The following is a 26,022-nucleotide window of genomic DNA, read 5'->3' as shown; positions in this document are numbered from 1 at the left end:
TGGGAGGCGGAGGTTGCAGTGAGCTGAGATTGTACCATTGTACTCCAGCCTAGGTGACAGAGCAAGACTCTATCCTAAAAAAAAAAAGAAGAAGAAAAAAAGAACACATGGAATAAAGAAGAGTCTTAAAACGGTTAAAAATGTAACTGATAATACTGCAGTAATAGTACAGTGACATGGGGAATAAAGAAATCTTGTATCTGAAGAACGTGAGCCCCTTTAAACTATCAGGCCCAGGTCAGGCATGGTGGCTGACACCAGCACTTTGGGAGGCCGAGTGGGGGGGATCACCTGAGGCCAGGAGTTCAAGACCAGCCTGGTCAACTTAATGAAACCCCATCTTTACTAAAAATACTAAAATTAGCCAGGTGTGGTGGTACACACCTGTAATCCCAGCTACTCAGGAGGCCGAGACAGGAGAATCATGTGAGCCCAGGAGGTGGAGGCTGCAGTGAGCTAAGATCACACCACTGCACTGCAGCCTGGGTGACAGAGAGAGACTCCGTCTCAAAAAATAAATAAATAAATAAAAACTAAATTATCAGGCCCAGAGAGGCGTTAGAATGAAACTGTAGTCAGGTCACTCTCTCCCAAGCTAAATAATTACCTCTTGAAACCAAGTATCTATCAAATGCCATACACCCTACAGTTCAACAGCATACAGCCAATCACTAACCAAGGTTAGTTCTGTAAACCAATGAGAATTCCTGACAAACAACTTTTGTAATCACCCCTTCACCTTGTGTCAGTAGAGGGCATAAGAGCAGCTGATCTATCCTTTTTTCTTTAAAAAATGTTCTCTGGAGAACTCTCCAGGGCAACCTGGAAGTGTGTCCTGAGCGGCAGTCCCCAGCCTTGGCAGACCTAAACATTCTGTATTAATTTTGCCTCAGCTTCTTCTTTTTAAGGTTAATACTCATCACAAAACAGACATCTGAAATATAAGCTTTATTTTAAATTTAAAGAAATACTGAAAATAAACATTTTTTACAAATTATAATCAAGCACTCAAACAAATTTAGGAATGTTAAACACTAATTCTTCATTCAAAATAATGACATCCATAGAATACAACCCTGGTGTTGGCCAATATGAAGTTTACTTAATGTTAGTATTTTGCATACATTTAACCATTAATCCTTCCTAAAATTCAGTAAAAATGATTTCATTTTATAAGGTGAAGCCTTTTATGTAATACCCCAGAGATAACTTTTTCAAATATGAAACACTTATACCAGTGAGGAAATTATAAAAACATATATAAATTATACTGAAGAACTTGATTTAGAGGCTGTTTGTACATAGATGCATTTCACTTAGAAAGTACACATGCACATCAAAACACTTTCACTGAATATATATGCCATTACATTCTCTTAGTTACATTACAAAGCAACTGGCAGGGTCAGAAACGTTGTTCTATTATGTATCAACTGAAAAAAACATATATTCCAAAAAAAAAGTTTTTGAAGACTCATGGGAGTGGAATGTGCCCGCATTAAGGACAAAGCTTTTACAGGACCACCTGTCTCCAGCTCGCTCTGAAAACAGCTGGCTACCCTCAGAAAGACAAGATGGACTTGTTAATAATTTCAATGGACTCTCGAAGCTCATCCTCCTTGATCACCAGCGGAGGCGCAAACCTGATAATGTCACCATGGGTTGGCTTGGCCAGAAGTCCATTATCTCGAAGTCGTAGACACACCTTCCAAGCATCACAATCTAAAGAAAAATAGTAAAATATACACGCTCAAAGATAAATGTTTAAACATCCCTTGCCATATGTATGGGCAAAGTGCAGCCTGGCAAAACAAAATTCCCAGAACTTGCTCAAATAAGGGAAGCTTGGGCTGGGAGTGGTGGCTTACACCTGTAATCCCAGCACTTTGGGAGGCCGGGGCAGGTAGATCACAAGGTCAAGAGATCAAGACCATCCTGGCCAACATGATGAAACCCCGTCTCTACTAAAAATACAAAAATTAGCTGGGTGTCATGGCGTGCACCTGTAGTCTCAGCTACTCAGGAGACTGAGGCAGGAGAATCGCTTGAACCCAGGAGGTGGAGGTTGCAGTGAGCAGAGATCGCGCTACTGCACTCCAGCCTGGTGACAAAGCAAGACACCATCTTAAAAAAAATTTTTTTTAGATAAAAAAGGAAGGAAAGCTTGGAGTTGCAAGCTTGGTTTGTTTTTACTCCTAAAAATGAAGTTACTTTTCACTTTTCAGCAAGCACATAACTAGGTTTGAATGATATGATTAGACATATCATAGTGTTTCATAAATGAAAAAGATCAGGCCAAAAAAAAAGACAAACAAAAGTGCTAAGGCTGCTGTATTAATCACACAAGGAACTAATGCAAAAGAACTTGGGTATGGGCTGGGCACGGTGGCTCACACCTGTAATCCCAGCACTTTGGGAGGCCGAGGTGGGCAGATCACGAGGTCAAGAGATCGAGACCATCCTGGCCAACATGGTGAAAACCCACCTCTACTAAAAATACAAAAATTAGCTGGGCGTGGTGGCGCGTGCCTGTAGTCCCAGCTACTCAGGAGGCTGAGGCAGGAGAATCGCTTGAACCCAGGAGTAGAGGTCGCAGTGAGCCAAGATCACGCCACTGTACTCCTGGTGACAGACACTCGAGCCCCACAGAGCGAAACTCTGTCTCAAAAAATAAATAAATAAAATAAAATAAATAAAATTTTAAAAAAGAAAAAAAGGAACTTGGATATGATACAGATGATTAACTAACATAAAATAGGCAATACTCAAAACCCAGTGAACACTACACATTCTGAAAAAGGACTCGCTTCCTGAGCTCAACATTTTATGGCAACGATTCTCAACCTGGCTACACATCAGAATCACCTTAAAGGCTACTGCTAATGCCCGTGCCCCACCCCAGATGCGTCAAATCAGAATCCCTGGGGTAAGGCCAGGCTTTGACTCATTTTTTTAAAAAGCTCCCCAGGTGATTCTTTAAGTGCAGCCAAGGTTGGGAGGTTGGAATAGTTGCTTTAAAAGGAAGAGTTATCACAAGAAAATCCAGCAAGGAACACTTAAGGGTTATAATGGATGTACTAAAACACCCAATTAAGTGACAGCCAGCATTACTTTTATTATTGACACCATCACTGTCATTCATGTCATCATTACTGCTGCTCCTATAACCTCTACTGACACAAAGCGTGAAAGCGAGGGAGGGAAGGATAGCAAAGAGGACACTTTCTAGTCCAGACTCACCAACAAAAAAACTTGAACTCTCTAAATACTGCCTGACTAACTTAAGGCAGAAAAACAAATGTCTTAAAGGAACAAGAGTCAAATTAGTTAAATGTGCCTTCATTTAGAAAAGAGCTATATTTTTAATACTCTTAATGTAATTATAAATCAGACAATAATCTATCTAAAAGGCTTGGCCATTTATGTCAGTCAACAGTTTCAAACAGAACCAACAACCAATTAAAATCCCAGTGTGGCTGGGCACGGTAGCTCATGCCTGTCATCTCAGCACTTTGGGAAGCCGAGGCGGGCAGATCACGAGGTCAGGAGATCGAGACCATACTGACCAACATGGTGAAACCCCGTCTCTACTAAAAATACAAAAACTACCTGGGCATGATGGCATGTGCCTATAATACCAGCTACTTGGGAGGCTGAGGCAGGAGAATCACTTGAACCAGGGCACTGGAGGTTGCAGTGAGCCGAGATGGCACCATTACACTCCAGCCTGGCGACAGAGCAAGACTCCATCTTAAAAAAAAAAAAAAAAAACAAGTGTAGCTGGGCATGGTGGCTCACGCCTGTAATCTCAGCACTTTGGGAGGCCAAGGCAAGCGGATCACAAGGTCAGGAGTTCGAGATCAGCCTGGCCAATATGGTGAAACCCCGTCTCTATTAAAAATACAAAAATTAGCCGGGCGTGGTGACACGCACCTGTAATCAATCCCAGCTACTCAAGAGGCTGAGGCAGAGAACTGCTTGAACCCAGGAGGCAGAGGCTGCAGTGAGCCAAGATCGCACCACTGCACTCCAGCCTGGAAGACAGAGCAAGACTCCATCTCGAAAAATAAATTAATTAATTAAATAAAATACCAAGTGTATTTTAGGTCTTTCTAAAAAAATTATCTTGAGTAAATGTTTTATCTCCATACCTTTGGTTTCTTTAATAACAATAGCGTTTAACAATCCTTTTCCTCTTACGGCAGTTACAACATCAGAAGGTAGTTTCATGAGTTCATTTCTCAAGATAATGCCCAATTTTTCTGCATTTTCAGCAAGATTTTCTTCTTTTAAAACCTACATTTAAAAAAATTATATAAATGTTAAGACTGTCCTTTTTTTTGTTGTTCTTTGGAGGACAATGGGGACTGTAAGCACAGGAAAAACATGACTAAAGACCAGAGGAACTTAACTCTCATTGCTATTTTTCAAAGCCTGTATTAATTTCTAATTAAACATACACTAGCTCAGAGCCTTGCCTTTGTCACAAATCTATTGCCAATCATTCATGGTAAAATAAGGATTAAAGATTATTTAATCCAACTCACATACTGTCATTAATTGAATACATCAATGGAGGAAATGTAATTCTTAAACTGCAATAGTTTCTTCCCCTCCACAAAGATCTATCCTCAGAGATTACATAATAATTGCATGCCTTCAGCAGGCACTTAAAAAAATCAGTCTGAAAACATTATAAATCCACACTTAAAAGAAGACTTGCTTGCTAAGCAAAAAGATGGGGCTGGCAGGTGGGTCACAGTTGAGAGTTCTGTGAGGGCCAGCCAGGGCCAAAGAACCCAAAGCACCAGGTGTCTGTGAACTCAGGAAGCCCACGGAGGAAATCCAGTCTACTAGGCCAAGTTTAAATTACTTTTTGAGAATATCTTGTTCCTAAAATTTTTCCTCTGTACTTCATGTTTTCTAATATTTGGCATTCTTATTGAATGTCTTATTATACCAGTGGGCCCAAATTAAAAATCACTTCAACATTGCTTTAAAGAATAGACACGGTGTGGCTGTGTCAGCTTTTACCTCAAGGGCTGCGATGGCCACTCGGCAGCCTAGTGGATTGCCACCGTATGTAGATCCATGCTCCCCTGGTTTAATGGTCAGCATTATGTCATCATCACATAGCACTGCCGACACCTGAAAGACGGTCAATTCACCACGTCATTTCTCAGCACTAAGCATTCTACTAAGCATTCTTATCCCCAGAGTCTCGCTGTCACCCAGGTTGGAGTGCAGTGGCGTGATCTCAGCTCACTGCAATCTCTGCCTCCCAGACTCACGCAATTCTCCTGCCTCAGCCTCCCAAGTAGCTGGGATTACAGGTGCCCAGCACCACACCACACACGCAATTTTTTTTTTTTTTTGTAGTTTTAGTAGAGATGTGGTTTCACCAAGTTGGCCAGGCTGGTCTCGAACTCATGACCTCAGGTGATCTGCCTGCCTCAGCCTCCCAAAGTGCTGGGATTCCAGGCGTGAGCCACCGCACCCAGCCAAGAAGCTGATATTTAATGACTTCAACAAGAGTTTACATCAGCCAGCCTAAAACTACTGGCAACAAACTAAGTCATACCCTAAAACATTACAAATACTTCAGGTACAAATGGCACAAAACAATATACTTTTGCAACTAAAAGAGAAAAGCTATTTCTGCAATGATGTAATTTCACAATTCCTTCCAATGTCGAGATGAAATGCTTTGTTTAAATGCTTAAAAAACAAAGCTGAGCAATTCTTTTTAGCAAAAGTTTTGTCTATTCAGCAAAACCATCTATACTTCAGAGACTTCTGATGCAGTAACAATTACTGGCTCTGAAAGGCAAACCCAAGACATGAACTACAACAAACATTAATTTTTTCAGTCTCTATGTTCACCAGTCATGGTTTTAAACAATTAGTAATATGCCATGCTTCTGAACACTGGAAAAAAGGACAGGAGTCTACAGGAGTCCTTTGAGGATAAATTGTTCCCACCCAAATCCAGTGTCATAGCAAATTCCAAGGCACACTCAATTCTTCAGGCAATAAGTAAGTGGGTCACACACTGGTACCTTAAATGTTTTTATTACAGATATTCCAAGTGGCCTACAGCACACTTGGTAAAATCAAACCATCTGAAAGGCATTATTGTCACAATCAGCTGATGTATAAATACTTCAGGGGTATATTTTACAAGAGTAGGAAATGGAAAGAGGGGGGACATGAAACTTACAGGGTATAAGCCTCCAGAAAGGGCCTTTCCAAGGAGGACTATATCAGGTCTGACATTTTCATAATCAACAGCCAGCCATCTACCAGTTCTGGCCAATCCTGTCTGTATTTCATCAGCAATAAACAGAACCTATTGGGGAAAAAAACTTAACTCCATTAGTGATCATTTTCATTTCCACAGGGAAAATAGCCATCTTTATTCCACTGTCCTCCTACCAACAATAAATGTGTAATTCTGATGTGCCCTCGGATTTGTAAAAATGTTTTAACTACACACACAATTTCAAGACTATTCTATGAGAATCCTGTAGACTCACCAACGATTTCCTTTGTCAGGCCACTGTCTCCCTAGAGGCCCATTCTGCCCTGCTCTACACGGTGAAAAGGTGCTGATGCAAAGCTGAGGGTTTTGTATGGCTTTTCTGGACATAACTACCCTCTGGGAACAAATTAATTTATTTGTTTGTTTCACAAACATTTAATATGTGACAAGAACTCTCAAATGGTAAACAAAATACACTACTATCAGCCCTGGGAGAAAGGAGGAGAGAATACAACAAAGGGCTTGCAGGGGCTCACAGTGAAAGGTTCTTAGAGCAGCGAGGAAGGAAACGCTGTTAAGGCCAAATCTGCAGCTCTGCACAGGACCCAGGACAAGGCCAGAGACAGGAAAAAGTCGTTTCTAAGCACTAGAAAGTACTTAAGCTCTCAGAATGCCATCGCCCTCTAGTGGAAAGTAATTTAAGGGCAGGAGCCCATTCAGTCTTATCACAGGCAGCAAACGTGACAACCTGGTGCCTGGTGCAGAGCTCTCGCACTCCCATTAGGTAACCTGGATCCGGAACAACAACGCCTGCTTCACCCTGAATTGGTTCTACCATGAACGCAGCCACATTTGGATCCTGAAGAGCACGCTGCAAAAGAAATAGGAATAGGTTTTAATAAATCTTCTTTCTACCACACTTGGAAATCTGAAAGCGTACACCACATGTATTTTCTACGAAGTATGCAAAACAAGTTTTTGCACTAACATAAATTCTGACTTCACAAGAATTTGAAGTGGAAGACTTCAAATTCACTGCCATTCAATTATCAGAAGCTCCAAACACTTCACCTTTAAGTTACACTAGCCTACATTTCCTTTTTTGCCTCATTCTGTTGCCCAGGCTGGAGTATAGTGGCACAAACAGGGCCCACTAAAGTCTCAAACTCCTGGGCTCAAGGTGATCCTCCTGCCTCAGCCTCCCAAGTAGCTGCACACCATGCCCAGCTAATTTTTTATTTATTTTGGTTTTTTTATTTTTTTGGGGGGATGGAGTCTCACTCTCTCACCCAAGCTGAAGTACAGCGGCACGATCTTGGCTTACTGCAGCCTCTGTGTCCTGGGTTCCAGCAATTCTTCTGCCTCAGCCTCCCAAGTAGCTGGGATTACAGGCACGCACCACCACACCTAGCTAATTTTTTTTGTATTTTTAGTAGAGACAGGGTTTCACCATGTTGGCCAGACTGGTCTCAACTCCTGACCTCAAGCAATCTGCCTGCCTTGGCCTCCCAAAGTGCTGGGATTACAGGCGTGAGCCACCGTGCCTGACCTTGATTTTCAAATTTTTTTGTGGAGACAGGCTCTCCCTATGCTGCCCAGGCTGGTCTTGAACTCCTAAACACAAGTGCTCCTCCAGCCCTAGCCTCCCAAAGCACTGGGATTACAGGCATGTATAATGCCTGTAATCTAATATATAAATGTAGTATAAATTAAATCTGGCTGGGCACAGCGGTTCATGCCTGTCACCCCAGCACCTTGGGAGGCCAAGGTGGGCAGATCACTTGAAGTCAAGTGTTCAAGACCAGCCTGGCCAACAGGGCGAAACCATGTCTCTAAAGCAAATAGAAAAGTGAGTTGGGTGTGATGGTGTGTGCCTGTGGTCCCAGCTACTTGGGAGGCTGAGGCAGGAGGATTACTTGAACACAGGAGGCGGAGTTTGCAGTGAGACGAGATTGTGCCACTGCACTTCAGCCTGGGCAATAGAGTGAGACTCTGTCTCAAAAAAAGAAATTAATTACTTAAATTAAATCTAAAGTAAATAGCCTTTTAAAGCCAACTTAAGGCTTTCTTTAAAAGCCTTCCACTTCCACTTTAAAAAGCTAGCTAAAAACAGAAATTTTATCTAGCAAGTAAGCAGGTACACCCAAGTTAATTTTTTTTTTTTTTTTTTTTTTTTTTTTTGAGACGGGGTCTCACTCTGTCACCCAGGCTGGAGTGCAGTGGCCGGATCTCAGCTCACTGCAAGCTCCGCCTCCCGGGTTCACGCCATTCTCCTGCCTCAGCCTCCCGAGTAGCTGGGACTACAGGCGCCCGTCACCACGCCCGGCTAGTTTTTTGTATTTTTTTTTTTTTAGTAGAGACGGGGTTTCACCGTGTTAGCCAGGATGGTGTCGATCTCCTGACCTCGTGATCCGCCCGTCTCGGCCTCCCAAAGTGCTGGGATTACAGGCTTGAGCCACCGCGCCCGGCCCAAGTTAATTGTTATGAAGGACACACATCTAAAGCAGCTGGCGGGCTGTTCAGAGCAGATCACAGAACTCAGCTTTCTCTGTGTTGGAAACTAATTGCTCGCTACTGAGAACAAGTCTGAAATCGTGGCCTAACTTAAGTGAGATAAATTTGCATTACTGTCATATAATGTATTTAGAATTCATATATTCAACAGCTTTAATTTCTGTTCACAATGAGCTAAGCACCGTGACGCTAGTGAAATACCTCCAGTGCAGGCAGATCATTATAGGGAATGATGTCAAATCCCGGCATAAATGGTCCAAAACCATCGTAACTGGTCGCGTCTGTGGAACTGGAGATAGCAGACAACGTCCTACCCCAAAAGTTTCCATCTAGAAAGGAGAAACAAACAGCGATTATTTCAAAGAAACCCAAAATTCAATAAGCACTATCCCCACAAAACACCACAAGAAGTTTGACTCAAAAAATAAATCAAGGGCTTGCCTTAGTGCACCTTCCGTGGGCTTTCAATTGTTAAAACAAAGTCTGATATTAAACACCATGGCTCCTATGACACAAGACCACTAGGTCTGGCCTTGTAATTCCTATTTTAGTCTTTTCTCTCTACTGAGCCTCTTGACTGGAATATATAGCCTCTGCAGATAGATAACTTACTTTTCTTTCAATAATCCCCAACCCAGTAACAAGCCCTAACAATTGAGGTAATTGAGGTCTTCAATGCGAGTTTTCTAGAGAAGGTGCATTTATGATACTGATATGAGAAAGAGAATATCCTTCACAGACAATTAGCAGCTTTCCTTTCAAAACTCCAATACTGCAGGCTAACAACAGAATGCATTTCCAATTTCTTTTGGAGAAAAGATCTTTAAGCAATCCAAACATGTTTCCATTTTGCCTTCCTTGATATTATAATCCTTTATGATGCTAAATGACAGAGGTTTCCCTTTCTTCTGGAACATTTTTTATCCATTAATAACGGTGACTGAGGATCTACTATGTGAGGCATTGTTTTAGATGTTGGGGAATAGGCCGGGCATAGTGGCTCATGTATGTAATCCCTGCACTTTGGGAGGCTGAGGCGGGCAGATCACCTGAGGTCAGGAGTTCAAGACCAGCCTGGCCAACATGGTGAAACCCCATCTCTACTAAATATACAAAAATTACCCAGGCACAGTGGTGCACACCTGTAGTCCCAGCTACTCAGGAGGCTAAGACACGAGAATCGCTTGAACCCAGGAAGCAGAGGTTGCTGTGAGCCGAGATCGCACCACTGCACTCCAACCTGGGTGATAGAGCAAGACTCTGTCTCAAAAAATAAAAATAATAATAATAATAAAGATGTTGGAGAAGCCAGGTGTGGTGGCTCACGCCTATAATCCCAGCACTTTGGGAGGCCGAGGCAGGCGGATCACCTGAGGTCAGGAGTTCAAGACCAGCCTGGCTAACATGGCAAAACTCTGTCTCTACTAAAAATATAAAAATTAGGCCGGGCGCGGTGGCTCAAGCCTGTAATCCCAGCACTTTGGGAGGCCGAGACGGGTGGATCACGAGGTCAGGAGATCAAGACCATCCTGGCTAACACAGTGAAACCCCGTTTCTACTAAAAAATACAAAAAAACTAGCCGGGCGAGGTGGCGGGCGCCTGTAGTCCCAGCTACTCGGGAGGCTGAGGCAGGAGAATGGCCTGAACCCGGGAGGCGGAGCTTGCAGTGAGCTGAGATCCGGCCACTGCACTCCAGCAAGGGGGACAGAGTGAGACTCCGTCTCAAAAAAAAAAAAAAAAAAAAAAAAAAATTAGCTGGGCTTGGTAGTGGGCACCTGTAATCCCAGCTACTCAGGAGGCTAAGGCAGGAGAATCGCTTGAACCCTGGAAGCGAGGTTACAGTCAGCCAAGATTGCGCATTGCACTCCAGACTGCAGACTAGGTGACAAGAATGAAACTCTGTCTCAAAAAAAAAAAAAAAAAAAAAATGTTGGGAAATAGATCAGGATCACAACTGGCAAGATTTCTGTCCTCAGGGAGCTTCCTTTCTAGTAGGGAAAAAACACCTAACATAAACCAGTAAAGTGAGCTGGATAGTTTCAGAGAGGGTTAAATTCAAGAAGGAAAGACACCATGTAAAATAACAGAGAGGTTGGGAGTTTGTGACATCATGAATGTTTTTATCTTCTTACCATCTCTGCCAGCAGCAACTCAATTAATCAGTGCTGGATTATCATATTTTGGCTTCATCTTGTTTCTAATTACTATTCTTACAAAGCCTCTTTCATCAGCATCCCTTACCTACAAGTAATCTCTTCTTTTACTTGTCCACAAACAATAGCACATTGATTTTGACTAGGTTTGTTTAAGAAGAAATGCACTGATTAGACCATAAGCCTATTTTCTTTCCCCTGCCTAGCCTCAGGAACCTCATCCTCGGTCACTTACCCTGCAGGTATAAGGGACTTACAGTTAGGGACAGTCTTCCTCTGTCTCTCCACCCCACTGACTCACCAGCTTCTTTCAATACTCAGGTGAAAACATCTTTGCACCCTTTGCTATTAAGAAAGAGACTGGACATAGTCTATAAGAATGAAAGTCACCAGAAACACCATTTTTGTTTGCAAGAGACAGTTATGTTGTCCTATAATGAAAGCACAAGATTTTTAAACGGCAAGTTACAGAGTTTTGCAAAGATTTCTTCTTTGGGAATACCAATCTGTCCCCTCAAATACCAATTACCTCTGGCCTTCAGTTGAACTCTGGATTCTATTACGTTATGGGGTTTATCATTTAACTGCATGCGTTCACACGGCAGAATATTTAATGATTTCAATGATCACAAGAATGAACTTTGACCATTATAGCGACAAATCTATACATACCTGTTTTTAAAAAAATAAAGCTTAAAAAACAAGTGAACATCATATAAAGAATCCAACAGTCAAACTACATCTACTCAATTAATTATTAGTCTCCCTAACCAAAATTCAAGTTATTCCTTTCAACCAGTCCCAGAAGCCTAACAAGGGCAACTCCAAGCCTCCTCTTTCCAACAGCTTCTAAGAGGAACATGGCATAACAGCACCTCCAATATCAAGATTCAAACCACACTCTATGTAGGCCATGGCCCCACACTAACTTCACCCAACCCCAGCACCCAACACAAACCCTCCACCAGTAAGACTATCTAATTAACTGGATAACTGCTATAAAAAAAATCTGACAGGCAAATGAGAGGAATAGGGAGTTCAGAAAGAAAAACCCATACATGAAGAAATAATCTCCAAGAACAGGAAATCCCTCATTAATTGTTATGAAACATTCAGCAATACGTACCATGTACTAGGCAAAACATATTACAAGTATTTCATCAGTAAATTAAAACAATAAATTATATATGTTTTTTATATATAAAATATGTAAGTGTGTGTGTGTGTGTGTGTATATATATATATATATTTTTTTTTTATTATTTAAATAGAGACAGGGTCTCCCTATGTTGCCCAGAAGGCTGGTCTTGAACTCCTGGGCTCAAGGAATCCTCCTGTCTTGGCCTCTCAAAGTGCTAGGATTACAGACATGAGCCACCATGCCTGGCCACAGTAAATTATATTGTATGTTTCAGTCATAGAAGTTAATATTTAATTTCACATACCTGCAAAAACAATCTTTGCTTTGTATTTCTGAATGCCCTTCACGGTATAGCCCCACCTACGAGCTAGTTTACAGGCAGTCTCTCCAGCCTCCACTCCTATCAGGAGAGAAAAATGTTCGGATTTTTTAAAATGTTAAACTATCAAAAAATAAAAAGGTTATTTTTGAGGGTATTTAACAAAAAAAGGAAATGTTTTACCTGTATTCATAGGAAGAACTTTCTGGTAGTTGAAAAGTTTAGTAATATACTCCTCATATTCACCAAGTACGTTATTATAGAAAGCTCTAGATGTTAAGGTCAATTTGTCCACTTGACTCTTCAGAGCATTCACAATCTTGGGGTGACAATGCCCTTGGCTGACAGCACTGTAAGAACTCAGGAAGTCAAAATATTTTCTGCCTTCTACATCCCATAAGTAAATGCCTAAATACATATGAAAGGAAAATTATTTTAGACAATTACTATGTGGCATGAAGTCCAAAGATTAAGAGTGCTAGCAAGCCCGCTGAATGCCTACATATGAACCTCTATTTATATATTTGTAGTTATATATATATATAGTTATAGTTATATGTAGTTATATATATATATGTCGTATTTATATATTTGTAGTTAAAGCTTGTTTTAGCTCAGGCATAATAAACTTTGATTTGTAAGGAATTATTAAGAATTGTATTTTGTCTGCCTGGCTTCAAAATACACATTTAACAAAAATAACACAAAAAGGTTATAAACTCTGGAGTAAACCTTTACCTAATTCTAAAATTTAGGACCCAAAATTAAAATTTAAGAGGAGAAGTTAGGCCAGGAGCCATGGCTCACGCCTGTCATCCTAGCACTTCGGGAGACCAAGGCAGGGATCGCTTGAGCCCAGAAGTTCCAGATCAGCCTGGACAACACAGCAAAACCCTTGACTCTACAGAAAAATGCCGGGCATGGGTATGGTCCCAGTTACAGAGATTGAGGTGGGAGGACTGCTTGAGCCTGAGAGGTAGAGGATCCAGTGAGTTGAGATTGTGCCACTGCACTCCAGCCTGGGCACAAGAGCAAGATCCTGCCTATAAATAAAATAAAATAAATAAATAAAATTTTAAAATAAAAAAGCAGAAGTTATACATAACAGACAAAAATTATGAGAAATCGTCTACAATAACCCTTAGGATGGAAAAAAAAAATTGTAAATCATGTGTCTGATAAGATCTAACTTCCAGAACTCTTACAACTCAATTTCAAAAGGACAAACAACCCAATTTAAGAAATGAAGAAAGACTTGAATAGCTGTTTCTTCAAAGAAGATATACAAATGGCTAAGAAATACATGAAAAGATGTTCAACGTCACTAATCATTAGGAAAATGCAAGTTAAAACCACAATGAGATACCATCTCACACTCCCTGAGATGGTTATAATTAAAAAAAACAAGTTTTGACAGGATATGAAGAAATTGGCACTCTCACACATTGCTAGTGGGAAAGTAAAACAATGTTGCCGTGTCATGTAATATGAAACAGATTTTCCATAGTTCAAAAGAAGATATGTCTATAATACTGGCACCAAATAAAATACAGGCAGATGACAAAAAAGTGTGATACTCTTATATTGTCATTTTCTGGTACAAAGCTAAGTAATAAATTTTGGTTTTATTTGGTTAAGGCTGTTATTTATTCCAAATTGTAGATTAAATCACCATTTGGCAACTATCACAGTAATCATTTATTCAGGCAAGAATCATTAGTGGATGCTAAAATTGTGTGTAAAAGTTCATGAGTAACTGGGTATTTACAGAGTTTTACACTCTGTCCCCACAAGATACTTAACACAAAGGGAAAGAAGACCAAGACAACCAAGAAGAATTGAGGAACTGTTCTGGGTTAAAGAAGACTAAACATGACAACTGAATGCAACTCATCGGAGGTTTTTCTTTTGTTATAAAAGAGAACAAACAACATCTGGATTAGGTCTCCAGACTCACGGTGCTGTACCAGTGTTAAGTTCTTGATTTTTACAATTACTCTATGGTTATAAAAGAGAAAGTCAGCTGGGCACAGTGGCTCACACCTGCAATCCCAGCACTGTGGGAGGCTGAGGCGGTAGGATCACTTGAGACCAGGAGTGATCTCAACACAGGCAAAATCTAATCTCTACAAAAAAAAAATACTTGGGAAGCTGAGGTGGGAAAATCACCTGAAGCCAGGAGTTCCAGGCTACAGTGAACCATGATCGCCACTGTACAGCACCACTGTACTCCAGCCTGGGCAACAGAATGAGACCCTATCTCAAAAAGTCATTGTGTTTTAGGAAAGACACACTAAGTATCTATGGGTAAAGAAATGTCATGTGGCAGGGCGCGGTGGCTCATGCCTATGATCCCAGCACTTTGGGAGGCTGAGGCGGGTGGATCACCTGAGGTCAGGAGTTCAAGACCAGCCTGGCCAACATGATGAAATCCTGTCTCTACTAAAAATATAAAAATTAGCTGGACGTGGTGGTGTGGGCCTGTAGTCCCAGCTACTCGGGAGGCTGAGGCAGGAGAATCACTTGAACCCAAGAGGTAGAGGTTGTAGTGTGCCAAGATCACGCCATTGCACTCCAGCCTGAGCAACAAGAGTAAAACTTCTTATCAAAAAAAAAAAAAAAAAAAAAGGCCGGGCGCGGTGGCTCAAGCCTGTAATCCCAGCACTTTGGGAGGCCGAGACGGGCGGATCACGAGGTCAGGAGATCGAGACCATCCTGGCTAACACGGTGAAACCCCGTCTCTCCTAAAAAATACAAAAAACTAGCCGGGCGCGGTGGCGGGCGCCTGTAGTCCCAACTACTCGGGAGGCTGAGGCAGGAGAATGGCGTGAACCCGGGAGGCGGAGCTTGCAGTGAGCTGAGATCCGGCCACTGCACTCCAGCCTGGGCGGCAGAGCGAGACTCCGTCTCAAAAAAAAAAAAAAAAAAAAAAGAGAGACGTCATGTATGGCCAGGCATGGTGGTTCACACCTGTAATCCCAGCACTATGGGAGGCCGAAGCGAGTGGATCACCTGAAGTCACAAGAGTTGGAGAGCAGCCTGGCTAACATGGTGAAACCCCATCTCTATTAAAAACACAAAAATCAGCCAGGTGTGGTGGCACGTGCCTGTAATCCCAGCTACTTGGAGGCTGAGGTGTGATAATCGCTTGAACCCATAAGGCAGAATTTGCAGTGAGCCAAGATCGTGCCACTGCACTCCAGCCTGGGTAACAAAGCGAGGCTCCATCTCAAAAAAGGAGAGTCATGTCTGCAACTTCCTCTCAAAACAGGTCAGAAAACAATGTACAATATGCAGGCGTGGAAGGAGAGAAAAGAAGGGAGTGAACACACTAAGACCAAAGCAGTAAAACGTTAGCACTTGGAAAATCTGGGAGAAGAGTAGAAGAAAAATATTAGTACTACTTGTTACGTTTCTTAAGTCTAAAATTACGCCAAAATAAAAGTTAAAAGAAAAAAATGACAGCAATATGACTGTACTTTCCTTATTTCTCTTGTATTCCCTCTTGGTAAGGTCCACATGACAAAGACAATGGTTCCTCTTTGAAGCCTCCATAGCACCTAACACAGCAGCACTACACACTCAATAAATGAATTAACTGGCCGGGTGCAGTGGCTCACACCTGTAATCCCAGCACTTTGGGAGGCCAAGGTGGGAGGATCACAGAGTCAGGAGTTCGAGACCAGCCTGGCCAACACGGTGAAACCCCATCTCTACTAAAAATACAAAAATTAGCCGGGTATGGTGGCGCATGCCTATAGTCCCAGCTACTCAGGAGGCTGAGGCAGGAGAATCGCTTGAACCTGGGAGGCGGAGGTTTCAGTGAGCCCAGATTGTGCCACTGTACTCCAAACTGGGTGACAGAGTGAGATTCCGTCCCAAAAAAAAACAAAGCAAAACCAAAAAAAAAGAATTAACTGTGTCTGCAATATATACATTAAATACATCTGGAAAAATGTATATTGAGAAAATATGGAAGCAATTTTTTTTAATAAAAGGTTTCAAGAAAAGGGAAGAGACGGATTAATTTGAAACGTACCTTTTCCTCTCTCCACGGCTACAGGTAAAGGATGGTAGTTGTGCGCACCATACTTATATTCCCTTTCAAAAATGTCTTCAGAGGTTGGAGGGCCTTGGACTGTTTTTTTAGTTGCAACAGATGTAGCAGAAGCCACTGAAGAATGAACTCCGCGACTAAGTACAGCAAACCTCTGCAAATGTGCTAGTTTGGAAAACATTGTGTCCTTCAAGCAGAAAAACCAGATCTGTCCAAAGAAAAGAGAATGCATTAAGAGTGAGAATCCTTGGCTTATGCCTATAATCTTAGTACTTTGGGAGGCTGAGGCCAGAGGATCACATGAGCCCCGGAGTTTGAGACCAGCCTGGGCAACATAGCAACACTCCATTACCACAAAAAATTGAAAAATTAGCTGGGTGTAGTGGTGTGCACCTGTAGTCCCAGCTACTTGGGAGACTGAGGTGGGAGGATTGCTTGAGCCTGGAAGTTGAGGCTGCAGTGAGCTGAGACTGTGCCACTGTACTCCAACCCGAGAGACAGAGCAAGGCCCAGTATCAAGAAAAAAAAAAAAATAGCCAGGCGCAGTAGCTCACATCTGTAATTCCAGCACCTCGGGAGGCCAAGATGGGAGGATTGCTTGAGCCAAGGAGTTAAAGACCAGCCTGGGCAACACAGTCTCTATAAAAGAAAAAAAAAGAGTGAGAATCTTGGTGGTTTGTGCCTGTAGCCCCCAGCTGCTCAGGAGGCTGAAGCAGGAGGGTCACTTGAGCCCAAGAGTTTGAGGCCAGCCTGGGCAACAGAGTGATACCCTGTCAATCAGTCAATCAATCAACCAATCAGTAAGAGTAAGACTCTTTCCAGAGCTAATGAACTGTGTGTTGACTGAATAGCTACTAAACACTAAGTATTTGTTAAGCGCCTACCACAGTTCAATACCATCAGGCACGATGCTATGAGACAGCTACAATCGTAGGGCAGAGACCAGAGGCAGGGAAACCAAATCAGAGAAGACTGCCAGAGACTAGGCATGGGGCAGGAGACAGCGGGACTGACAACTCGTTTGTCCTTCTATATGGAGAGTGAAGCAATTAAGGTAGAATTTGGTTTCTACCAAAATAAAAGGGACCATCCTAAAATAAAAACAACAGGTGCGGAGAGGAAAAAGTTGACTTCTGGGGTATGGGAATTGCTTAACACCAAAGATCTAAACTACAAAAAGTCAAATCTTTTTTTTTTTTTTTTTTTTTTTCCGAGGGTGGAGAGGACAGGGTCTCACTCTGTCATCCAGGCTGGAGTGCAGTGGTATGATTACGGTTCACTGCAGCTTCAATCTCCCTGGCTCAAGCAATTACACGACCTCAGCCTCTCTAGTAGCTGGGACTACAGGCGGGCACCACCACACCCAGCTAATTTCTGTATTTTCCATAGAGATGGGGGTCTTGCCATGTTTCCCAGACTGGTCTTGAACTCCTGGGCTCAAGCAATCCGCCCACCACAGTCTCCCAAAGTTTTCGAATTAAAGGTGTGAGCCACTGTGCCCAGCCTAAAGTCTTTTATTTAGCCACAAATATCTAAAACTTCTGTAGGTCAAATTTATCATAAAGGTGAAAGGCAAAAAGACTAGGAAAAGAATGCTAACTTATAATAGCTTTAAAGTGTTCACAGTAAGTTGAATTAGACCAAACACATACATACGTACATAAATATACACATACACACACACACACATATATATATAAGATTCCCAAACAAAACAATCTATTCTGCTAGGATGGTTGTTTCTACAAAACTTATCCTCAAAAAATTGTAGCATAAAAGCTATTGCTGGCCGGGTGCAGTGGCTCACGCCTATAATCCCAGCGCATTGGGAGGTCCAGGCAGGCGGATCACCTGAAGTCGGGAGTTTGAGACCAGCCTGACCAACATGGAGAAACCCCATCTCTACTGAAAATACAAAATTAGCCAGGCGTGGTGGTGCATGCCTGTAATCCCAGCAACTCAGGAGGCTGAGGCAGGAGGATCGCTTGAACCTGGGAGGCCGAGGCTGCAGTGAGCCAAGATTGCACCATTGCACTCCAGCCTGGGCAACAAGAGTGAAACTCTGTCTAAAAAAAAAAAAAAAGCTATTGTTAGCAAAAGGTAACTGAGAACTACAGAGTGTCAAACTACAAACTACAATCTGTTACTTGTATGAGCCTTAAAATCTAAACATCACTGAGCAGGCTGGTGTTTGCCCTGCCACCCCATCACATAAGGCAGAGTCAGGGCTACTCTCTCAGTCATCCCCAGCCCTAAAACCAGCCCCTCCACAAGGCTTCACACACCTCTTTGTACCCAATTTACCATTAAGCATCCTGATAAGCCATGAAGTAAAAACTAAACTATGAAAGAAACTAACAATTAAAAGGAAATTAGAGCACGTGCATAGGAATCACCTCTGGAAGGAAGAAAAAAAAAAAAAAGCTTAAAGATAAATTCATGATTAGGAGAAAGTTGCCAAAAACTAGGCATACTTATTCTATCTATACTTACTTTCTAAAAGACTAGTTCATTCATGTTTCAACAGAAGTCTACCAATGACAAGTCAAACCATGTATAATCTCACAGCACTCTTGATTTGAGCTGCCAAATTAGCAAAACATAATACTTGGAGTTTGGCTTACTTCCCTTTAAACTTGGCACTACCCAATAAATCCAGCACGTTCAAGAATTTGCAATTACTAAACAAAATCCAGCACTCCAGTTTGCCAAAGACTCACCGACTATTTTTTCTTCCCACGGTTCAGACCAGAATACAGATTTTTAACCCACGATCCAGGGACAGTCTGCAGAGAGTCCAAAATCTCCTGAAATAAAATGCAGAATTATATGCAGACTCATATTTTTCCAAGAGGAAGGTCCATAACTTTCATCAGACTTTATCTCAAAGGGGTGGGTACCAACAATAAAAAAAAAAGTGATGTAAGAATCATCAAACTGGAGGTAGCTGCTAGCGAAAATGTCTAATCGTACCATACAGAGCTTTCCCAAAATACTACTGCGAAGTCTAAAATACTCATATATGATTTCCTTCTTGAGCTCTTTATGCTTTACTCAGTATGAATTGTTTGATCAACTAAAAAATTAGAACATTAATTTTGGCCTATCAAATTAGCAGTAAAACACTCAGGCAATGCTTAGTGGTGCTCTAAACTGAAACAACTTTCTAGGGCCAGGCATGGTGGCTCACGCCTATTATCCCAGCACTTTGGGAGGCCAAGGCAGATCACTTGAGCCCAGAAGTTAAAGATCATGGGGAGACCCTGTCTCTATAAAAAATACGAAAATTAGCCAGGTGTGGCGGCGTATACCTGTAGTCCCAAGTACTCAGGAGACTAAGGTGGAAAGATCTCTTGAGCCTTGAGTTCTGGGCTGCAGTGAGCCATGATCTATGCCACCAGCACTCCAGCCTGGGCAATAAAGTGAGACCGTGTCTCAAAATATATATATATCTTGAGATTATCTAAATTCAACATTCTTATTTTATATAAAAGTTATCTGCACAGCTAATTTCCAACAGAAATGGAATGAAAAATTCATTTACCTGTCAAGTTTAGGCAGTTTTATTAAAGAATAACTGGTGACAAAATAATAACATTCAAAACATTACTAATACTCATTCTCAAGGTTTTTGCTTCTTTTCACTTACAGATGCAGTCTCAGCTATGTTGCCCAAGTTGGCCTCAAACTCAAGGGATCCTTCTGCCTCAGCCTCAGGAGGAGGTGGGACCACAGGCGTACACCACTGGGTCAGCTATTCTTAAGGTTTTTAAGATGAAGTCTGGATATTTAATTCGACTGGGAAAGGTCAGAAACTAGATGCGCCTTGACATATCAAAATCCTGTAAATGCATTTCTATTAAAGAACCTTTTGTGTTCAAGTTACTGTGCTTGGCACTGTATGAGAAATCTTACAGCAGAATTAAGATGGACTTGAAAATAGCCAACATCAATAATATCCTCTTCCCCAGAGGTTTCAAAACCAGGAGAATCAAGTGGAAAATACAGAGTTTGGAGACCAGGATTTTAAATTCTGTCTGTGGTTCTTAAGAGCAACTCTGGGTGACGCTGTCAATCTTTCTGAGCTTCAATTTCCCCATTTGTAAAATGAGGTTGAAGCGTTACTGAGGATTAAATGGGTTAATGTTATTGTGCCAAATCCAGCAAAAAATGGCCACTCAGTTCCCTTTTGCCCTTAAAACTAGCCAGTTTCTGAAATATCAGAATCAACAGTGCCATGATTTCTTTTTAAAACTGTTTAAAAAGACACACACACACACACACCATTTTTCAGTTGATAAAAAATTAGAAAACACAGACAAGAAAATTACCTGCAATTATACACTTGCATGATAACCATTAACATTTGGTTATTTTTTCTAGGCATAATTAGCATCCACATTAGCTTTTTTTCACCCTTCCCTACAGAAGTTACCATTTAAGTGCCTCCTAAAGACTCCCCGGGACTGTGCAGACTTGTAACGGGTCCTAACACTTCAGGCCACTTGTTTTTATGCCTGTAAGTCTATACTCTAAGCTCCTTTAAAAAACAGTAAAATTCACTTTGCATTCCTAGAACCTAGCCCAGGTTGGGCATCCTGTGGGCCTTTGTCAAATAAACGAGGTCAGTCTTACTTAGGACTCCTGAGGGAGTCAAGGTAGCAAGTGATCAAGACTATGGGATCACCTATCCCTGACCAACTTGAGTCTAACTCTAAGAGGGGGTGTTCACTGTCTGACCTCATATAGAAGAACTCATCTCTTCATCAAGAGTTTACTTCATTAGATCTAATGGCCTTTAAAGGTCAAAATAATGTGTTCCAGGTTGCTATCATGCATCTACCTGAGGCCCATACTCAGGTCCCGGAAATGAGAACAAATTGCTCTTGGCAAGCTAGAATTTTAACACTGAAGGTTTCATCCACATAATTAACAGAGTCCTTCAGGCTACCATTACTCTCTCCATCTAGCCTATCCATCTACATTAGAACATACCTACAGTAGAATTTCCACAAAAGGCTCCATTTTGAAGTTAATTTAGCCTATGCTCTCAAAAACTATTTTCTTACTCTAAAAGAATAGTCAGTGTAAAGTCATCCAAAAGCCACTTAAAATATTCAACTTGAGGAGTAAATTTGTTCTTGCTATTTTGACAAATATTTACGCTTCCTGAGGTAACCATTCACAAACACAGGCCTTTAAAAAAAAAAAAGTTCTACCAACAGAAGTCTCTTTTACATAATCAGTATTCTGGCTAAAATTCAAGTCAAGTGCATCATTGGCAAACAACTAGTTTTACTACTCAGAAAGGATTGGGGTCAACTACAGCACATCCTCCACACACATCCAAATTCGGTGCTTTCATCGCTATTTGTAAATGTTTGAGATTTGACTGGTCCTCAAGAACTCACTAAAGGGCATAAAATATGCACACAAATAACTGTAATAAAGGCAAGCTATGGGATAATACAAATTAAGACAGTTGCTTTGAAGGAAAAGAAAATGTCTTTTAAAAATGTTTACTATTTAAAGTTATACTGGGTTTTTCTTTGGGAGGGGGGATGCAAAACTAATCTTAAACACCATGAAAAACTGCAAACCCAAAACTATAATCTTTTTTTTTTTTTTTTTTTTTTTTTGAGACGGAGTCTGTCTCCCAGGCTGGAGTGCAGTGGCATGATCTCAACTCCCCGCAAGCTCTGCCTCCCGGATTCAAGCAATTCTCCTGCCTCAGTCTCCCGAGTAGCTGGGATTACAGGCGCGCACCACGATGTCTGTCTAATTTTTGTATTTTTAGTAGAGATGGGGTTTCACCATGTTGGCCAGGCTGGTCTCAAACTCCTGGCCTCAGGTGATCCGCCTGCCTGGGCCTCCCAAAGTACTGGGATTACACAGGTGTGAGCCACCGTGCCTGGCCAAAAATAAGCTTTTTAATTTAACTCTTGTTTTTATGAAAAGACTCATCTAAAGACAGAACCAGGATACTCTAATGAAAGGAGTCTATTGTTATTTCACATGGATAAGAGTGATGGATTACAATCTAAAGAACAGTTCCGGGGTTAACTGAAAGAACTAGCTTATCCACAGAAACCCTTTCAATCCCAGACGAAGAAATTTAGAATTTAGAAACTGAACATTAGTCATTTCTTAAGGTAAAGCCACTTCATTCCAAAGTCACTCTCTTCTCCCCCTTATCACCATAATTTATCTAAGAAGTAAAACAACACCAAAAAGGTAAGATGTAGAGTGACAAAGGAGACGGTGGGTCACAGGGCGAGTGCCCAGGTGACTTCGGGCCTCAGTCCTCTCGCCAGCAAAGGGTGGAAAATGACCCCTCCCGTCCGGCCCGGGAAGGCGACCGAGGAAAGGCACCGGTCAGGCCCATTTATTGATGCCCAGCAGGATTTGCAAAAAGCCCTCAAAGGGAGGTTTTCATGCTGAAAATCCTGTTGCCCCCCATTCCCCACCATCTAATTAACCTGCACATTACTGTAAAGAAGGTTCTGCTTCCGTAATTTTCTTTATTTCGACAGAAGCTGGAGAAAAAAAACCATAGGCTGGAAGAGGGGAGCGATGGGCAGGCCGATCTGCAGGGCGCAGAAGCAGGACAGGAGGACCCAGCCCTCCAAGGCTGCATCAGCGCCCCCGCCGCGTGACCAGGGCCACCTGTTTACTGCACGTCCCCAGAACGCAGCCTCCCCGCCGACCCCAGGAACCGAGAGTGCCCAAAGGCCTCCTCCCCGGAACCCCGGGGCGCCTCGGGGTCTCCGGGCCGGGTGAGCCGAGTCCTGGCCTCCACAGGCCGCGAGCGCAGGGGGCGGCGGCTCCGCCTGGTCTGGCAGGCGGAGCTGCCACATCTTCAGCCTCTCCCTGCCTCCCGCCCCACCACCCGCCCGCCCGCCAGTCGGCCGCTCTGGGCTGGAACCAGTACTCGGGCCTGCAAGCCGTGGGGCGCCACGCCCCTGCCACCTGAAGATGCGCGACTGCCGGCGACTCCAGGGCTCCCGGGTCCGAGCCGCCCGCAGAGTAAACCGGCCGCGGGAGCGGCACTCGTTCCCCGGCCGAGGCCCAGCGCGCCCCGTCAGCCAGCATCCCCAGAACCCCGGCCGCGGCCACCCCGAGCCCGCCCACCTCCCCCGCCGCCGTCAGGGAACCCCGGCCAGGGCCCAAGCCAGAGCCCCAAGACTGCGGCGCCCGGGCGGTACCTGACGACGCCTGACTACAACCCGGGACACGCGGCGTCTACGAAGCGCAGCGGCGACGCCAGCGCGTCACTGCAACTTAAAGGCTGATTCCGTCCCGCCCCCAAGTCGCCCTCGCCGCTCATTGGCTGGGGCGGAGGGCAGGGAACCAATCGCGTGGCCCCCGTCCTCCGCCCCGCCTGCTCCGCCGCGCATCAGGGATCTTTGCTCCGCCCGCGGGTTGGATCCGCGCTCGCGCCTCCTGAGCCCGAAGGCCTGTCTCTGAGCTCAGGCCCCTCGGTCGCCTCCTCTGGCGGGACGAGAAGGGTCATTGTCCGCCCTTGCCGACTAGAAGACTGAGGCCCGAAAAGGAAAAGTCTGTTGGGCCCCCTGCGCGGGCCGGGTGTGGCTGGAGACCGAGAGACGTGAGGCTGGACCGCCCGCCCTGTGCTCCCAGAGGGAGGGACCAGCCCCAGCTCTGCCCCAGCCACAGCTGCGGGAGCCCCATGCCCTTGAACCCTGATGCGCCGCGCAGCTTAGTTGTGCCTCTGAATCCACCTCCAAAAGTCGTCGCTGCCTGTGGAAAACACACTGCCCACCTGTTCGCAGCTGCTGTCAGATAATTGAGTGGCAGCAACCCACTCAGAGTACAGGTTTGCCTGTGGTGCCCTCTGCAACCGATTATTACATTCAGAACACAAAATAGATATTCCGGGACAATCTCATGTTAGAATTGGAAGGGACTTGGATTTCACTTAGCCCACAACATTTATGTTAAATATTGGAAAACAGAGACCCAGAGAGGGGAAGCGACTTAACCCAGTCATCCAACAGTAGGGGCAGTCTGTTCCTGTGTGCCCCTCGGCACCCCTCTCAGAGGGCAGGCGCCGGCAGCTGCTGGCACCACATTCCATTAGACCACAGTGACCAGTCAGGGGCCCAGATGGAAACAGAGAACACACTCCAATGTGAACATTTCCTAAAACGTGGTGGTGGGGGCCCGTGGCTCACGCCTGTAATCCCAGCACTTTGGGAGATCGAGGCAGGAGGATTGCTTGATCCCAGGAGTTCCAGACCAGCCTGGGCAACACAGTGAGACCCCGTCTCCACAAAAAAATTAAAAATTAATCTGGTGTGGTGGCACACCTATGTTCCCAGCTAATCCAAAGGCTGAGGTGGGAGGATCACTTGAGCCCAGGAGGTTGAGGCTGCATAACCTATGATTGCACCACTGCACTCTAGCCTGGGCAACAAAGCAAGACCATCTTAATCAACCAATCCATCAATCAGTGTAGGCAAGTAAACCACAAGGGATGGAGAAATAACCAGGATCTCATGCACCAGGGAGGGCCATTATCCACCCTAGGCCTAACGGCCTCCAAGAGGGGTTTCCAGAATTCCAGAACCCAAAGAGAGGAGTGTGGGAAAGGCTATCTGGTCACCAAAGTCATCAGCAACTGCATGGGAAGGAGCTGGATAATGAGCATCTCTTGTCAGGCTTCCACATGGGCTGAAGCCATTAGGAGGCCAGAGGCCAGGGGAGCCCTTTAAGACAGGTCAGCCTCCTAGGACACACAGCAGGGTGGAAAAGGGTGGAGACAGGGTAGGGAATCAGTTGGAAGACATTCAACACACATAACTGGCTAAGATAAGTCGTTGCTAAGCAGAAAGTAAAGTCCATGCTAAATGGTAGGGGTAAGAAAGTGATACGGGTGCAGAGCTGTGAACAGCAGAGCCAACATCTGCAGATGTACAGAACAAGACACCAAAAGGGATTCAGTCCTCCTGGGCTCCATCTGCCCTAGACAAAGGTCATTCTCTCAGACTGTTGTGGCCATGGGCTCTCTGGAACTCACTGAGAGCAGAACGTTGCCTGTTATTTCTCTGATGTTCCTCCACAGCACCCAATACAATGTGATTCACTTCTTGGAAGTTAGGTTATTCCACCAAAGGGGTCAGAAAGGAATGGTTTCTCCAGGGTCGTGCTCTATAAACCTGGGCAGGTATGTGGGGCCATGCCCAGCTCTTGGAACTCTTATAAAGCCCAAGACTCCCCAGTTATGCCTTGTCGAGGAGGAGCAGGTGAGTTCAGGAGAAGCACATGACACCCAGGATCCAGGGGTAACACAAAGTACGTTACAATGTCTTTGGGCTCACAGATAAGGTGCTCTTTAAGGAGTTTCATGTGCAAGAAATTGCTGGAAATGTCTGGGTTTTATCTCTTTCCTCTTATCAGAAAAATGCAATAGGTCCAGAGAGCATGATAACATTTTATGGTTTCAGTACTAGAGTTGTTTTTCAGCATAATGTGGCCTTGACAGGGAGATCTGAACTTGAAAGCTGCTTCTTTTCAACCAAGAAACAGAGCTGCTTTATTTGTATGTATTTTATTTG

General features: G+C 43.6%; 1 protein-coding gene across 1 annotated transcript; it reads right to left on the bottom strand.

The window, feature by feature from the left end:
- Nucleotides 1-933: 933 nt before the first annotated feature.
- LOC105470121 (ornithine aminotransferase) lies at nt 934-23,744 on the bottom strand. Its single transcript, XM_011721900.2, has 11 exons — nt 23,653-23,744; nt 19,168-19,254; nt 16,430-16,655; nt 12,574-12,798; nt 12,376-12,471; nt 8,978-9,105; nt 7,011-7,133; nt 6,221-6,349; nt 5,035-5,148; nt 4,152-4,296; nt 934-1,722 (listed from the first exon to the last, which is right to left on the bottom strand). The coding sequence occupies exons 3-11, from the start codon at nt 16,626-16,628 to the stop codon at nt 1,562-1,564; spliced, it is 1,320 nt and encodes a 439-aa protein (XP_011720202.1). The 5' UTR covers nt 16,629-16,655; nt 19,168-19,254; nt 23,653-23,744; the 3' UTR covers nt 934-1,561.
- Nucleotides 23,745-26,022: the final 2,278 nt, after the last annotated feature.

The sequence above is a fragment of the Macaca nemestrina genome, chromosome 9, assembly GCF_043159975.1.
Source record: "Macaca nemestrina isolate mMacNem1 chromosome 9, mMacNem.hap1, whole genome shotgun sequence".
Classification (NCBI taxonomy): domain Eukaryota; kingdom Metazoa; phylum Chordata; class Mammalia; order Primates; family Cercopithecidae; genus Macaca; species Macaca nemestrina.
Note: the sequence above shows the minus strand (reverse complement) of the source record. Positions and strands in the feature narration are given on the sequence as shown.